Below are 17,997 nucleotides of genomic sequence, written 5' to 3'. Positions count from 1 at the left end.
GCCCACTCCTCCCTGCAGACAGCCTCCAAATCATTCAGGTTCCGAGGTTGTCGCCTGGCAACTCGAATTTTAAGCTCCCTCCAAAGATTTTCAATCAGATTCAGGTCTGGAGACTGGCTAGGCCACTCCAGAACCTTGATGTGCTTCTTCTTCAGCCACTCTTTTGTTGCTTTGGCGGTGTGCTTAGGGTCGTTGTCGTGCTGAAACACCCATCCTCGACCCATCTTCCTCTCTCTCACTGAGGGAAGGAGATGTCGGTCCAGAATTCCACGATACATGGCCCCGTCCATCCTCCCCTCAATACGATGGAGTTGTCCCGTCCCCTTGGCTGAAAAGCACCCCCAAAGCATGATGTTGCCACCACCATGCTTGACGGTGGGGATGGTGTTCTTTGGGTTGTACTCGGTGTTCTTTGCCCTCCAAACACGACGAGTTGAGTTGAGGCCAAAAAGTTCTATTTTGGTCTCATCTGACCACATCACCTTCTTCCAGGCCTCTTCTGAGTCGTCCAGGTGGTGAATGGCGAACTTCATGCGGGCCTGTACATGTTTCTTCTTGAGCAGGGGGACCTTGCGTGCGCTGCAGGATTTCAATCCATGACGGCGTAGTGTGTTACCAACGTTTCTTTTTGTAACTGTGGTCCCAGCTGCCTTCAGTTGATTCATCAGTTCCCCCCTTGTGGTTTTGGGATGATTCCTCACCGTTCGCATGATCAGGGACACCCCACGAGGCAAGATCTTGTGTGGAGGCCCAGACCGAGGGAGGTTGGCGGTGGTGTGGTGCTTCTTCCATTTCCTGATAACTGCACCGACAGTTTATCTTTTCTCTCCAAGTTGCTTTCCGATTCTCTTGTAGCCCATCCCAGCCTTGTGCAGATCAACAATCTTGTCCCTGATGTCGTAGAAAGCTCTTTGGTCTTGCCCATGGTAGTGATGTTGGATGCTGGTTGTTTGGGTGTTCACAGGTGTCTTTTATACAGGTAACGAGGTGAGGCAGGTATATTTGATGTAGATAATTGGTTCGGATTGGGACTGTGTCTTAAAGAAAGACTAACTGGCTTGTAGGAGCCAGAATACTTGCTGTTTGTCCAGGGGGTCAAATACTTGTTTTTCCTCATCAGATGGTTATCAATTTTAATAAATTCATATGATGTGATTTTCTGGAATTTTCTTTGGGATTCTGTCTTTCACTGTTAGAATGTACATATGATTAAAATTGTAGATTTTTGCATTCTTTGTAAGTGGGCAAACCTGCAAAATCAGCAAGGGGTCAAATACTTATTTCCCCCACTGTATGTATATATATGTTTGTGCAATTGTGAGATGTGTCCAGAGAGGATGAAAGCCATGTTATAGTACAATAGTATGTGGATGTACCTGTTGATATAAAAAAAAAAAAAAAAATAGTAACCTAAAAGTAAGGAATGCTCGATAACTGCACTGTTGGAGCTATGTGTCTGTCCTTGTCTTATGTGTGTGTATTTTGTCAAGAAATGATAGTGTATGTTTAGTTTTTGTTTAAAAATTTTAATTTTTCATTTGTTTATGATGTTATGTGTATGTATTATTGCATTGTCACAGTTACAAGTGAGTTGTAAGGACCTCAAGAAGAATAGCACCTGCAATGCAGGAGCTAATGAGGATCCTAAATAAACAAATATAACACAAGTGCCGCTTCCTTGTTTTAAAGGCTGCATTACAGTAAAGTGATGGAATTTTCTGAACCAGACTTCCTAGGTGGTTTATTATTTGCCTTTACCCATTTAATCATTGTATCCACATCATTAGTGATTATTTATCAAAACTCTCACTGTGTTAATATTCTGTGAAAGCACCAATAGTTAACCCTAAAATATCGCCGCGATATCGACATTGATGTATTTTGTCAAAAAATAGTGATATTTGATTTTTTTTCCCATATCGCACAGCTCCAGTTAACTGTACTGTAATTAAACATTCTGTAGTTACTATCTGTCCAATCTGAGTTTTCTGTTGCACGACTAAAACAACTTTTGAACGTACACATGCTGCACCAAAACAAGGTGCAAAATGTGCCCAAGGCTATTTTGCAGCGGCACTGGGGCTCCGTGCGACAATTGTGATTGGTATAAAGAATGCCAAGGAAGAAGGTCTCGCAATGCAAGACTAACTGTACTGTGATTAAACATTCTGTAGTTTAGCGTACAGTAAGCAGACCAAAGAAAATATCCAATACAATAACTGTGATTCAAATTCAATAAAGTAATTGTAAGATTGTGGCCTTATGTTTAACTAAAAAAAGATGACATATAAAACCTAATTAATAAGTTCTAATAAAACCTAGAATTCACATGATGTTTCCCACAGGTGGCATTGTCAATCAAGGCTTTTCAGAGGAGGATTATGGGATTACAGTGTTTACCTGTTGGTTGACCCGGCAGTGCGAGGGTCCGTGGTGGATAAGGATGCGGACGATGTCCACGTCTCCCCGCCAGGCGGCCAGGTGCAGCGGGAAGCAACCCTTGCTGTCAGGCACATTTGTGGACGCCTCAAACTGGAGCAGCTTTAGTACAACTTCCCTGAGAGAGACAGATACGTACAGGTCAATATATAAACAGATCGAAAGATGGGGGGATAGAGAGAGGCAGCAGAAGCCGAGCTGGCCGACCTGAAATCTGTATCATGGAATATTGTCACATTTCCCTTGAAAACACCAAATCAAACATTTTAACCTTACTGCACAAATAATTAATCTTTCACTGTGGAACATACAGTACAATACAACCCTCAGACATTCTGCATAATTTATAATTTTACTCCAAGAAGGAACTAAATCATGTTAAAATCAAAATACATGATGAATTGTGAGCTGCTTTTTCTTTGCCCTCATATTCTGTGACCTTGGTGATATTTTTTTTACTGGTTAAATAAATGAGTTGTGCTTCCTCTCATAGTCAGTGCAATTTCCTACAGAATTATCTTTTTGTCCCCCTGGCAACAGTTTCTATTTTTCCCAGGCATGACAGTGATTCTGGAGTTTGACACTTTCAAGCTTCAGCTGTGTCCCATCATTCTTATCTGCAGCATCAGGATCACATTAGCTGGAGCCAAAATGAGCTTAAATGACCAACATATTTTTTTTGTACCATGTGTACTGATCATAATGTTGACCGAAATGAGTTCTGCATTAAAATTAAGATTTTTAGTGATGGAGTTTTGCATAATTTATCAAATAGACCATCTTTATTTTAACCCCTTCTTATTTCAATCAAACCTGTAATGTCCATTTTAACTAGAACACTCTTAGGAGGTAAAGAGAAACAGAGGCTGTTCTATGTTTAATGAAACACACTGACAGAATAAACTACACCAGTTGGAAATTTTACACTTCACAACTGCATGCACAATATTGCAAAAGACGAAATCCGTTTTGTCTCCGTGATCAATGCCTTTAAATCACTGGTTTAAAAAGTAGGTTTATGTATATCAACATGTACATGAGAGGCTGAAGTTCAAATTGTTTGTATTATAGCTTGTGCTAGACAATTTACGCTTCACTAGTCCATGCCAGTGTCCTATCTACTTTTGTGTTTCCTTTACCTACTTTACTCAGTACTGGAGGCAGTGATAGCACAGAGCTCAACTGGAAATTAAAAAAATAAATAAATAAAATCAATAAAAACAATTAATAGAAGACAAACATTTTCATGTTTCCCTCTAATAAAGTTATCTCTATTACACAAATAGAGCGACAAATCATAGCGCCTGGGTTTTTGCCGGAAATCCATTTAGCTGCTGCTCAGTAGTAGTAATGTCAGCGATACCGTTTCATATTAGAAAGTCTCCAGCTGAAGTTGCCACCTCTCTCTGAAGAGGAAAGGTGAAGTGCTTCATTTGCAATTTGAAATGTCAGGAGGAGAATCCGAGGAGAGAGAAGGGCAAAACCTCTCGCAGGAGCAGGGGTGAAAGCAGCACTGAGACGCTTAATGAACTGATTGGTTAATTAATAATTTATTATATTTTTATATAATTCGCTCTGGTTTAAGTGGCAGTTGTCCAGCAAAATCACACTGGGAGTATCTCAGGGTCAAATACATACTTTAGACTGTAAACAAAATTAAAATAAGGTAAAATATGAGACTATTCAAATTCTTATCGTTTGGATTGAGCATGCTTGCATCACGAAAGGCTTTTTATGTGGTAAAAAAAAAAAGAAGAAAAAAAGCCTGAATAACAAATCTCTGAATACAGCACTGCCTGTTGCCAGGTTTTCTGTCTATATCTTAATAGCTGGTTCTCTTTTTACTATCCTACCTAAACGTTAAAAGTGCTCATATAATAATCATTTTCAGGTTCATAAGAGGTTTTACCAGAATAGGTTTACATGGTTTAATTTTCAAAAAACACCATATTTTTCTTGTACTGCACATTGCTGCAGCTCCTCTTTTCATCCTGTGTGTTGAGCTCTCAGTTTTAGCTACAGAGTGAGACATCTCACTTCGGTTCCATCTTTGTTGGGAGTTGTACATGCGCAGTAGCTAGGTAAGCACCGCTAGCTTGTAAATTACAGAGTATGAGGGAGTGCCATGCTAGCAGCTAGGCGAGCATTATAACGTGTTACAAAGTGACGCACGTTTGTCACGGAAGTAAAGGCTGGAACACAATAGAGCGGTTTGGAGCGGTCTGTTGGAGATGGTAAGTCCCTTTGGGGTGGACTTTGGGCTTTTTCACTTTGTAAACCTATAACATGCACAAAAAGATAAATAACACATTAAAGGAAAGGGAAATAGCCAAAAAGCATAATATGAGCACTTTAAATCATTCCTATGGAGCTTTTTGTTGGCGGCCTAATTTTCAATCCGAGGCTGCAGTTCTCTCTCTCTCTCTCTCCCTCCCTCCAATCCTCTCCAGTTGATCTGAAGGAGGAAATCCACATAATTGCCCCCAAAACACAGTTCTAATCCTTCAGTTCCGCCAAACTGGGATAGTGGTCAGGCTTGCAGCTAATCCACACTGTGTGTACCAGATTTCTCAGCAGGCCCAGGTGAAGAAAGGAAGCAGCGCTGTAGTTCTGTGCAGATGTACACAGAGCAGTCAGCAGGAATATTGTTTTTGCAATTTTGTATTTTTGACTATTATTGACAACCTATTTTGAGAGTACAGGTGTGGCATGACCCTGGAACAATGACTGTTTTAATGTGATTTTTGCAATTCACTTGTTTATTAAATTCTGCATGACCCTTCATACAAAGCCTTTTGAAAACTCAGATTAACTCTAAAATATTAGTTGTAATTTGTTATTTATGCATTCAACCTTTCGAAATCAAAAAGGACAATGTGAAAACAATGTAACAATTTAAATGAGACTGCTGGTAGTGATGAACCTACAAAGTTATCACCAAGGGGGTAAGCTTCTCCCCAGAACGCGTAGCTCCCATACTGTCTATGGTAGCTCCTAAGGCGCCATTTTGATGCTACCAAGCCTACCAAAACCTTAGTTGACTCAGCAACAGTGTCAAACCTAAACCACACAGCTCCTTTGCTCCAGCAGAAAATATTCTGGAAGAATCCAACTGTTACAGGGGCATTTTACTGGGAAATTTAGTAAATGCAACAATACCAAAACTGTCGTAGCATAAAATGCAGTACTGCAACCCTAACCCACTTTCAGACCTGTAGCAGAGCTAATGCTATATGACTTCTTAACCCTTGCATTGTCTTCAAATCAACCTTGAAAAAAACACTTTTTCGACGCCTTTTTTTCACAGTTTGTTTTTGCGGTTTCCAACGTTTTAAATTGTTAAATGTTTCTTCCACACATTATAAGCGCTTATTTCTGCGTCCCATATTTTCTGTTATAAAACAAAAATTGAAAACGGGTCAATTTGACCCAAAGTCAACTCAAGGGTATTAACAGGGCTCACTAAGTAACTCCACAGTCGGGATACTTTCCTTAGTAAAAAAAAAAGAAAACCAGTGACGACGTTCTCACACTGCTGTATATTTACAAAAAGTAACTTCGGTCTCTAAAAACTATTTACTTTCTTATAACTCGCTCCACAACACACAAAAACAAAAATAACTTTTTTGTCATTAGAACACTCAAGCAGGTGTACCACTGATTACCATGAAAACATATGGTCCTAAAATCTGAGTTAGCCTGGGGTTACTAAAATAAGTTTTTTTGTTTAACAGTGTAACTTGCATCAGACTAATTCAAGAACAATATTAAGACTGGACCCAACACTACTGACCAGTCTGCATCTGTTTGTGAAACCCGGGCCCCTCTACTTTCTGGAGCTGTAGGGCTAACGTTAGCTGCTTCAGCTCCTACTTTATGCTAACGTTAACTTCGCTCTCTCTAGGCGCAACTGTTTTGTTTCACTTTCACCCGCTCTCCTAGCGTTGTTTTTGGTCGCAAAAGGCAGCAGTTTTCAGCAATAAAAGCTCTAAAAACTCACTACACTATGCTCAGCATCAAATGGCACAATACATATTATTGATCATTAGAGTCAGGTATTTCTCTCAGGAGACCAAACACCGAGCTAACAGTTAAAAGACAGTGAGTGTTGGACTTACATTCATCAGGTGTCCAGGAGCATGACTCTAAATTAATTATGGCGTTGCTCCGTAAATGCTGGATGTGTAAATAAGCAGCGGTTTGCTTACAAGTTCGCCATATCAATTTAAAAGGTGTGTTGTGTTCCAGCTTGTTTCTGCTGCCCCCAAGTGGCGCAGAAAAGGAGAGACCTGACCAAAATGTACACATTCACATATGGCACAAAGCACAGTGGGACCTGAGAGGAATACAGGGGAGAGATTAACTATTTTTAACTGTTACTGTACGCCACTGTTCACCTGACAGGAGAAATAAAAAAAACAATAAAAAGGAAAAACTTACCTCTGACTTTTTTTTACCCTCACTACACAATTTATTACATACAAGACATGCCAGCACTCGAAAAAAATTGGTGCTAAAAATGTGTCAATTAACTGGTTAATTGATTGACAGAAAATTAATCAACATTTATTTCGATGAAAGATTTTTTATCATTTATTGAACAAAAATACCAATCATTTGATGGTTCCAGCTTAAAGATAGACACTTGCACATACTGTATGGAAATGCATATAAGTAAATAATACTTGTAGAAGACACAAAAACAAGTTTACCTGTGTCCATTAAGTGAAGCATGATGTAAAGGTGTATATCCTGTGCTGTCTGTGCAGTTGACATTCAGGCCCTTCCACATGCTGAAGATAAAACAGAGATACATCAGAATTAATCCACCGCAGCCACTTTTACATCATCTCTCAGTACTGAAATGACTGTTGTTTGGTAATGTGCTGGTTGACACTCTGTGTGGTTTTAGAAACATAGTTACGTACATTCTGAATTGCTTCTTAGTCAGAAAACACAGGCTTGAACAACTTAACATCTTTAATTCATCAATTTGTTTATGTTACCTATCCTATCTGCTGCACCTGCTCTGTTTTAGACCCAGGAAAAGGCAAACCAAACCCAGCCAATTAGGATTCACTATCTTACATGGAATGTGCCAAGTGTGGGATACATAGAGGGGGGGTTGTGATGTCATTTTGAGAAAATGCTATTTCAGAGCAGTTTTTGCAGAGATTTGTCTCATTTAACTGATATTTGTGCCATGTTAAATTGCTATGTTTATCCACTGAGAAAGAGATGAATACCTGTTGATTTTAAATAAAATAAATTGATTTATTCATTGTGGTGTCTCCTATAGTAGCCTAGTAAGAGCTACAGCTTGTATAAAAAGGGGTTTGGAGGAGGGTTTTTATTTCATTTTTTAAGCAAGTGGTTATTGTTTCTGCAGTTCTTTCTTTACATCAAATACTTTTATTTTAGTGTGTTTGGGTCCCGAAGTGATAAGTATAGTTTATAATTTGTGAGTTGAGTTTAAGTCCTAGTTCATCAGATTGGCAAAACAAAGAAAGTGAGTGAGTTTGACTGTTGTTCTCACAAAATGCTGAGCATGCAAATAAAACCGCACAACACAGAATCGCATAAGGATAGCTAGTTGTGCACATATACACACACACACACACACACGCACACAATACACACATGGAAACAGAGAGCCCAGGGTTTCCCCATGGCTATAATTATATGACCTCTTTTTTTCATATGAACTCCTCTATGCGCGTCAGAGAGAAGTACTAATTAGTTGAATTCCAGTCTGAGGAACTCTGGGCTGAAAAGCAGAATCAAGTAACTTGTAAAAGTGACTGTATTAGCTTTTATTTAAAATGAAAAACCACCTGATACAGGAGCTTCTGACACAGAGTCTCAAAATGCACAACTGTGTCTCACAGTGTCTGTTTCTAAAACACAGAAAGCAGGGGGATGGAGAATATAGAATATTTTTTTTTGCAGATGTTTTGATATAGGTTCATTGCATTTCTCTGTTTATTTCTGTTTTAGGCGATTTAGTCTCTAAACTGCACTGTGCTCATGTATTTAATTGTTTAAAATGTGTATCTAGTCACAACCTTCATCTCTCCATTTTAATAATTTTGGAGTAAAGGTATCTTGGGAAATGAAGACTTAAATAGCAATACTTCCGTCAAAATCTTTATTTTCCTTTTACTTCATGGCCTGTTTTGTTGGAGAAAAAAACAGAATGCACTTTCAACTAGTTATTTTTATTCCATTCATTTTAACAAATGCATTGCACTTCTATTTTCCCATGCATTGACTGATTCTATGTCTTGTGGTCAATTTTCCCTTTGAGTGGAGCTGGAGCTGATGGCAAACAGCTAAACATTGTGGAGGCAGCAGAAGTTTGAAAGACATTAACACAATAGTCAAGGGCAGTAGTGTAATGTAGTGAGCACATACACATGAACACACAACTAAACGTGAATTAAAAGTGGTATTGAGGGCTGGCACACAAACACACACACACGCACACACACAGAAAACACAGCATGCATCGATCAATAGAACAAGTCGGTTGTAGCTAAGGATGCAGAACATTTTTCTTGCTGCATTCAATGCTGAACTAAATGATGACCATAAATGAACCACATCCAGGTGCCCTTAAATAAAATAAATGCCCTAAAAGCTGCATTTTTACACATAAAAAAAGAAGCACAACTACATACACACCTATGCACCTTAATACAGTACATGAAAATTACACACAAGTAACACACACAAGGGCAAAGGGCAGAGACCACAGAGAGAGACACACAGCACAAGCTTGTTTCTATTGGGCTGGCTGATCTCTACACGCTGCAAGTGTGTGTGTGTGTGTGTGTGTGTGTGTGTGTGTGTGTGTGTGTGTGTGTGTGTGTGTGTGTTTGTGTGTGTGTGTGTGTGTGTGTGTGTGTGTGTGTGTGTGTTCAGATCGATCATGCTGCTCTTTTGACCCCTTTCAGCGCTGACCTATAGAACCAGTAAAATGGCTTGTTAAAAAGAGCTGACTGACAGAGGGTGAGGGGACAGATAGCAGGAAGCCAAAATATAATAAGTGGATAAAATGTGATGGAGGCAAAATCAGATACAACAACGAGTGAAATGAATGCCTGTTTTAACTCAACTGTTATGTACAATTGGATTGATTTGATTTCCCCAGATCCACAAACATCCACCATAAAAATAAAAAACAGTTACTGAATACATTTCTGTTGTCTTTTACTGTCAGATAATGGTATATGTGCCCCACCTAAAAACTAAAAAATACACTTGCCATGTGTGCTGTGACAGACACCAAAGAGCACTACTGTACATAAGTGAGATCCAAACAGCAGACGTTTAACTCAAACTACAAACATCAACCAATTCAAAGTTGCTGTGTTAACATGAACACAAAAAAAAAACATTTTAAAATGCAATTAATATCCTTATTTATCTGTTTCCTGTCTTGTTTCAAACTCATTTATAGCACATTCTCCATACAAGAGAACCAGTATTTCTAATAAGGACAATAAGTCTCTATAAGACTTTTGTTTTAAAGGAATGAGGAATTGCTCGTCATTTTGGGAAATACACTTACTTGCTTTCTTGCTAAGAGTTAGATGAGAGGTGATTAGCTTAGCATAAAGATTGGAAACAGGGGGAACAGCTAGTCTGACTTATTTTAAAATGACACACACCAGGTGTTGGTCATCTAAAGCTTACAAATTGGTAGGTGTATTTTTTGAACCATGGAAAGGCTAGCGTCCCCCCCTGTTTGCAGTCTTTATGCTAAGCTAAGCTAATCACATTCTGACATAAAAGTGGCACAATCAACCAACTCATGGTCAAGAAAGTGAAATAGCACATTTCCCAAAATGTCAAACTAGTCTTATATATATATATATATATATATATATATATATATATATATATATATATATATATATATATATATATATATATTTATATTAGAGATGGTCCAATACCATTTTTTTGCTTCCCGATACTGAGATACTGATTCCAATACCTTAACTTGTGTATCGGCCAATACCGAGGACCTATCCGATACCAGTGTGTCCTTATATTTTATTTATTATGTTTTAACACATGTATACTACTATCCCTGTATGAATGTGATATGATTTCTATCATTGTTGTATGGCCTGGCTTAGGTGCTGGTAACTCTTAGACTCCAGTACTTGGCAATACCAATACCAGCATTTTAGGCAGTATCAGAGTAACATCTCTAATATACATACAGCTTTCACCGTATCTTTTATCAAAATGTTCCATTTCCACTCAGTGTTTCTAATTCAATTCCTCAATCACATAAAACTACTTGGATGGAAACACAGCTAATGTATCATAAGTTCCCCTAAGCTGTTTTCTATATCGGATAGTTGTTCACCAAACAAACCCGACCTTGAACACACACACACACACACACACACACACACACACACACACACACACACACACACATATATATATATATATACACACACACACACACACACACACACCTTCAAGCAACCAATCTGTACAGCAATTCATTAAAAACTTGGTGTACAAAGAGTCTTTCATGTGAGCAGCACTCTGCACAGCCCCAACACAATACACCAGTCCAATACACCCACAAATGCACCGTATTAATGCACAAACACAGCAGTCATAACCCAAGTCCAATAACCTTCATAAAAGAACCTGCACAAACCAATATATGTGGCCACTTTGTGTAGTTTGCAGTGCGTGTGAGCCTCGCTGTGAGCTCAACAAGGTGTTGTGTTTTTCTTTCACTGTTACATATGTGTTTGGAGAGACGCCAAAGTTGGGTTTCTCTCCAAACACTTACTTTTACTTACTTTGAGGAGTAAGAACTTCAAATAACAACCAAATAAAGATTTAGAAAATACTTAAAGCTCCACTAATCACAGTTTTTTAACGTTTAACACTGAATCAAATGACTGAGTGTAACATGAAGGGAGTCACTCATTGTGACATCAGAGAATCAAACCCTGCATCTCTACACAGCTTTTAGACTCTTGTAGCTCATGTTTTGTTTTTATTGCACCTGTACTGTTCAGTGTGGTTCAGTCTCAACCCTGTTTAAGCAGCAAAGGAAGCTATATTTAACCCCAAAAAAAGCTTTGATAAACCCACTGTACGCTACCTGCAGCCCACATTCAAACTGTGGCCAAGTGACTGTAAAAAGTAAGGGACAGACATAAGCTGTGTGTGTCGTAACCGTTCCCTCATTTACTCATTTACTATATTGTTTATTAAATAGTGAACTACAGTATATAAATGAGATTTCGGACACTCACTGAAAGTATTGTTGCGTCAATAGATGCGCCGGTTATTTGTGTGATGGAGTCGCCCAGCATCATGTAACCAAACTGAGCACTCAGGAGAATAGTTAAAGGTTCTTTATATGCCGCATGTTACATTTCCCATTGTTTAGAAATGAAAGCCCGCTCTATTTTTCCTTTTCAGTTTTCGCTGGTGCTTTTGCTTCGTCTTCTCTTCTGGGAAAAAGCGACCACGTTGCATTGTGGTATATGGAAGTAAAATGTAGGGTACATCGCATGTACACTCAATTTAGCTGTGCATTGTGGGTATTTCATAGTGGACTATATAGTGAATGAAATTAACCGCAGAGAATTCAAACACCACTTTAAAATGGCGAACACACTATATAGTGCACTATTTCCGTAATAGGGAACAGTTTCGAACACAGCTTAAGTTAGCAATTATTCAGGGAAGAGCATCTACTGTAGCTAGCAAGACCTATTGCTATCTGCTGTTGATGCTATTTTTCTCACGAGTTGGTGAAGACCAAAAAAGAGAAAAAGAGTGAATACTGGAATTACAGTATTACAAATGTATGTAATCTCTATACGAATGCTAGTGTTGCTCCATCTCTTCTGAATGTTTAAATGTTGTGCTATGTGTCTGTTCACATTTTTGGAATTCTTCTGCCCCCAACTAATTTATGAATGCAGTTTTAACTCCTGTTTTTTTGCCTCTACATCTACATTTCAACAATCATAAATGAGGTGAGGCTACACACAAATTCAAAGAGAGACATAGAACGAGTGTGGTATGCAGTGGTGAGTTTATAGTAACTTATCATGCTTACTATCTTTTATACTGTACTACTGTTGATATTCCTGCAATAGTCCTTTGGTATACCTATTGGGACTTATACTGCTCTGTTGTGCTTAGTATGGAATTTAGATTCACCACTGCACAGTGAAACAGTCAATGACAAGCACATTTATTGAGTCCACTGCAGCTTTAAACTGCCAAAAATGTCACAGAGACTGTGCCTTTTAGAAAAACAAATACCACACACTGGATAACAATTGATTTGATCTTGGTAAATCACTTCCTAACGAGACCCATTTTCTTATCACAGCTGTACATTTCTGTTCTGTCGTGTTCCTCCTCTAAATTCCCAAAGTCGCTTCGGTGCCATATCGTTCTCTATTGTTTTCTTTGCTTTCAGTAGTAGCATAAAGCCAGCCAGCAGAGTTTAAATAGAATTAGTGGGCAACTTGAGATTAGATAATGGAGGAGAGGTGCTGCTGCAGGAATGCAGACTCTTGATGTCAAATATGCAGACAATGTCCTATTCCTACCTAATTAACTTCTGTAGCTCCTGTGAGAAAAGCGGTCTTTGTGTATGTGTGTGTGTATGTACAACCACTTCGACAATACCTCACATTGACATTAATGTTTAACGGCGTGTTTTTGTGTGATGTTCTTTGCCTCTTTCTCTGCATCATACAACAGCATTCAAGTGTTATTTTGCATCAGGGATGTCTGACTCAAGCTAGTTCCTCTTCTCTTCTGTGTCCAAACCCCCACCCCCAACTACCATGCTGAATTTTTTTTTTATTAAAGCACTGAAAGGTAAAGGGGTCAAACATCAAGAAAGGCCTCCCAGCAGGCAGAGCGATGCTGCCCTCTGTTTGAACCCTTCTTCAGTTACAGCATGGCAGTTCCTTCTCGCCTTTACATCACTTTACTCCAGCACAACACACTGAGGACTTCACTGACGTGATATATTAGAAAACCCAAAAAGAAAAAAAGTTTTTTGTTGTATCTAACACCACAAGTCTTTATGGGGATGTGGTTCCTCCAAACCTAGACACAGGAAATGTATTTGGGTGTTTACTGAAGATAAACAAGATGAAGTTGAGATTCATGCTTGACATAAAGTCAGAGGGAGTTTTATACCTAAGTTATATGCATCCCATTTGCAAAAATACTACCTTAAGCAATTGGAAAAAGTTGTTGCTCATCAAACAAGAGCTAAAATGACTTCCCAACTCTTTCGAAGTGTCCTTCTTTATTAGTGTTTTTGAGAGAGGACATGTAATGTCTTTCAAGTAGTAAAAGATTTTTCATTTTGGATGCAAACTTCTCATTCAATGTTTCAGAATGAAAGGCTTCATTTGCTGGTTCTCACCAGGGATATTAAAGCCGGCATCACGTTGCAGCAAAGTTCAAGCTACATCAAAGGAGAGCATTCTCTTCAAAGGACAAGGACTGAAGGAATTGGGCAAACCTTTGTAGTCCTAGATTCTTTTTAGAGGGAAACTTTTTTTTTTTGTGGGGAGGAAGGTAAGTTGAAATTCACGGCACCCATTGAAATGAAAATTAAAGGCTGTTCCACAGACATGGACGGCTAAACAACAGCAATGACTTCACTGGAAATCAAAAAAGGAACCAATATGAGGTGTGTTTGCTATCAGAGCAGATAATGCAAGACAGGAAGTGGACTTGCTTCATATCCTGTTTTGAGCAAGAAGCAGAAGAGATACCTGCTGATTAAGAGCAGTGTTGCAAGAGCACACCAACTGATATGACTTGTAGGATGACAAAAAAACATACAGACACACACACGCATACATTTTTCATTAGAACTAGCCTTTGATGTTCAAACCGTGACTCACAGAGAGATAGTCCATCCCCTATGATGCTTTAGGGCATGCTAATTCTGCTTTACACTCTAATGTCTTTAGCAAGTGTGAAGGTTTATGTAATTGTGTGTGTGTGTGTGTGTGTGTGTGTGTGTCACTCTCCATTGACAAGTGTTAACTTCCTTGAAGGCGGGTACTCTGTTGAAGTTTAAAACTATTGGATCTGCCATAACTAATCGCTAACGTTTGGTCGTGACGTCGGCTTTAGCATCGCTAGCGTTCGCCTTTAGCCAACTCCTTCACCACTAACGGAGCGAGCTGGAAAATCTAACTTTTCCCGAACCCTGTGGGGAGGAGGGCCACAACATCATGGCCACCAACACAACTCCACAAAGACCGTTCTTGCTCGGGCTTTAACTTCTGGATATTCAGTAGCGTTGCCACAACGGACCGAATGGCTTCGCTCGCATCTTTCTCCGCCGCCATTACTCAAACTAGAGCACAGCCTCAATGTCATCGTTCTCAGCCACTCCCTCTGTTCACTGATTGGACCGCCAAATCTTTGGCCGGAGAAAATCCAAGAATATTCCGCAAACCCATATGGTGTATTGAAGGAAAATATAAATTGAGTGGAAGTACGTAGGAGGGCGGAGCCAGGCTACTGTCGTCCCTGTCCCCCTCACCCCCACCCCCCCCTATATTCCTTCTCAACTTCTATTTTGCTTCTTTCGTTCAAAACAACAACAACAAAAAAGTGCATATATTTGCAGAATAGCAATTGAGAACACGTGAACGCCCTGCAAATACAGAGAGAGCTGAGGGAAGGCAACTACTTCAGGGAAGACTGCATAACCAAGTATTTTTTGATCATGTATTGAACTGTATGTACTGTATGATAAACTATCCCCTTAAAAGGATGCTCATGCTATAAAATGTAATAGCCACACAAGCACTTTCCTCTATGCACACAGCGGCATCATGGTCTGAGCTGGAGCCTGACTGATATTGTGTTTTAAGGCCAGGGGTAGGAATCACCAGAGGCCTCACGATACGATATCATCACAATACTTATGTCACGATACAATATTATTAAAAATGTCTGCGAAATATTGCAATTTATTACCTTTTTTCCAATTTCAAATATTTCCCAATTTTGAAATTATGTCCCCAAAAGGAAATTTTGTCAAGATCTGTTTTATCTAAAAAGATACATTGATATGTTTGTTCCTCTCACTTTAAATTGTATTGCTGCAAAATGGGATTGTCAAGCAGACAAACTGACCAACACATATATAATAATAGATCAATACTTGGTGTCTGTGTATTGATACAGTATTGCCACAGAAAATATCGCGATACTATGCTGTATTGATTTTTTTCCCCCACCCCTAAAACACACAACACAAAATGGCAAGATAGAACACTCAAATGTAGTTATTAAAGGCACTCTTTACACCGTGAACACATTACACAGGATTTCCACAAGTGACCTCCAACACGACAGCAATCTCATTTTTTACTTCATATTCCCACGACATCACAAAAAAATTCCATTCACACCTACGCAACTCAATAGGCAATCCTGCACTGCGTTTACAGTGAGAGGTGTTTCCCCCTCTCTCCATCTTACTTTCCTCACAGATGTGTCACTCTCTACTGCTTCATTTCTACACCAATTATAGTGACAAGTAAATCCAAAGTGCAGTATGGCTGAAGAGATAAAAATATCAAACCAAGTCCCAGTATGTCAAAATAAATAGTCTCTTGAGTTTGTGACCATAAAAAAGTTATTTAACGGTTATAAATATATTTGAATATTTTCAGAATATTTGAATATATATCAATGAACAACTTTTTTATTTTTTTTATTTTTTTGCAGCACAAAAACAACAACAACAACTGAATATGACTCTTCCAATCTGCAGGATGAAGTGCCCAGCAGTTATTCTGTCTGGGATCTCACTCTCCTCATCAGCTTCTGGCAAATCCCTAATTTGCTGAACTGATGTTTGTAAAATTGGCTCATATGTTTTTGTATATTAAGCAAAATAGCAGCTCTACTCTACAAAACCTCCTCGTTAGCAATTTTGTTTATTTAAATACGCTGTGGTATCCACCCCCCTTTCCCAGGATGTGACTTTATCCAACTTGCAAATCAGGTTTATTGCTACCAGAAAAACGTAAACGGCAAAAAAAGAATTAAATAAACAAAAGCTCCTTTTTTTCTCCTTTTTCCCTTAGGTGGACACTCATTCTGCTTTTACAACCCTCAAAATACAACTTCAATTATCAGTAAAAATGCGTGTTATGAGATGACCTGTGGAGAAAATGAAGCAAAGAACCCTTGAATATGCAGAGAGGCCGCGTGCTGTATAAATGCATAACGATAAGTATTTCAGAGACAAAGGCCTTCAGAGGAACTAAACATCAACTGACATGTTCAACAGCTCAAGAAGCCAAAACTCCCATCACAGGAAGTAATTTATCTTCGGGTCAAACTGACCTCTGGTGTACAACTGAACATGGAGGGTTACTGTCAGGGGTAGTGGGTCACACACACACACACACACACACACACACACACACACACACACACACACACACACACACACACACACACACACACACACACACACACACACACACACACACACACACACACACACACACACACACACACACACACACACACACACACACACACACAGTGACTGACCCAAATCTTTTACTCACACTCACCAATAATTAAAACAAGACCCAAGTAATCAATAGCTGCACAACTCCCCGCTGGGAGTCTATTGATGAAGTTTGATCATTGGCATCATTTAAAAAAAATCTGATAATGTATTTTCTTGTTCGTATATGTTTTCCTGCTATTTTGACTTGTTTTAAGTGCCGTTATGGTATTTTTCATCCAGATCAGTGAGATCAGACTGGAGTATCTGCAGTAATACATGGGCTGGTTATCTACACTGTAGTGTAGAAGACTAATGCCGGCATTTGTCCTAGACTCATTCATTACTGCACTCATACACACACTTTACTGTGGCATTTACTGGCTCACTACACACACAACGCTTTAATACGAAAACGATATGGTTAGACAATATAATATGTTATGTGCTTTTCATTTAATACATTTCGCCTTTTATTTACCAATTTGAAAAAACAACCCATAATAATATAATGAAAAGGTCCACTAGCTCTGTGGGAAACACTGTACATAGAGACCCAAATGCCCCTGACCTTTGACCTCTGTCAGAAGCTGACATGTCAATTGATCAGGATGAAAGCGAAGATGAGAGGCAGCAAAGGAAAGAGTGGGGGAGAAATGCATCTAATGTGACAGAATTTTCATCATGCAGCACATCAAAGAACAGAAGAATTATTATTATTATTTCTATTTTTATTTATTTTTCTTCTCTTCCCTGTTGTGTGATGTGTTCCCCCTGTTCCCCCTTGGTGTTTCTATTGAATGTTAATATGGGGGGGGGGGGAGTAGTACGATAAAGAATGTAATACTTTTTGCACTTGACACTAAGAAAAGTACTACAATAAAGTAATTAAAAAAATTAACGGAAGAAAACTAAATAAAAAAGAGACAGTTAGAGGGTTATACGGCTAGAAGAAGACAGCTGAATACAATTTTCACTTA

At 38.9% G+C, this 17,997-nt stretch overlaps 1 protein-coding gene across 6 annotated transcripts in view; it reads right to left on the bottom strand.

The window, feature by feature from the left end:
* Positions 1–17,997, bottom strand: part of anks1b (ankyrin repeat and sterile alpha motif domain containing 1B) — a 236,809-nt gene that overhangs the window by 163,670 nt on the left and 55,142 nt on the right. For 2 of the 6 annotated variants that reach the window (XM_028570991.1, XM_028570990.1), the window contains exons 3-4: positions 7,152–7,232; positions 2,401–2,557 (exon numbers count right to left, since the gene is read on the bottom strand). In XM_028570991.1, the coding sequence (XP_028426792.1) occupies positions 2,401–2,557; positions 7,152–7,232 (238 nt within the window). Of the gene's footprint in view, positions 1–2,400; positions 2,558–6,557; positions 6,733–7,151; positions 7,233–7,367; positions 7,506–17,997 lie in introns of those variants that run through there. The other 4 variants (XM_028570993.1, XM_028570992.1, XM_028570995.1 and 1 more) reach the window with 4 other exon arrangements.

The sequence above is a fragment of the Perca flavescens genome, chromosome 23 (assembly GCF_004354835.1).
Source record: "Perca flavescens isolate YP-PL-M2 chromosome 23, PFLA_1.0, whole genome shotgun sequence".
Lineage (NCBI taxonomy): Eukaryota > Metazoa > Chordata > Actinopteri > Perciformes > Percidae > Perca > Perca flavescens.
This window is presented reverse-complemented; position numbering and strand designations above follow the sequence as displayed.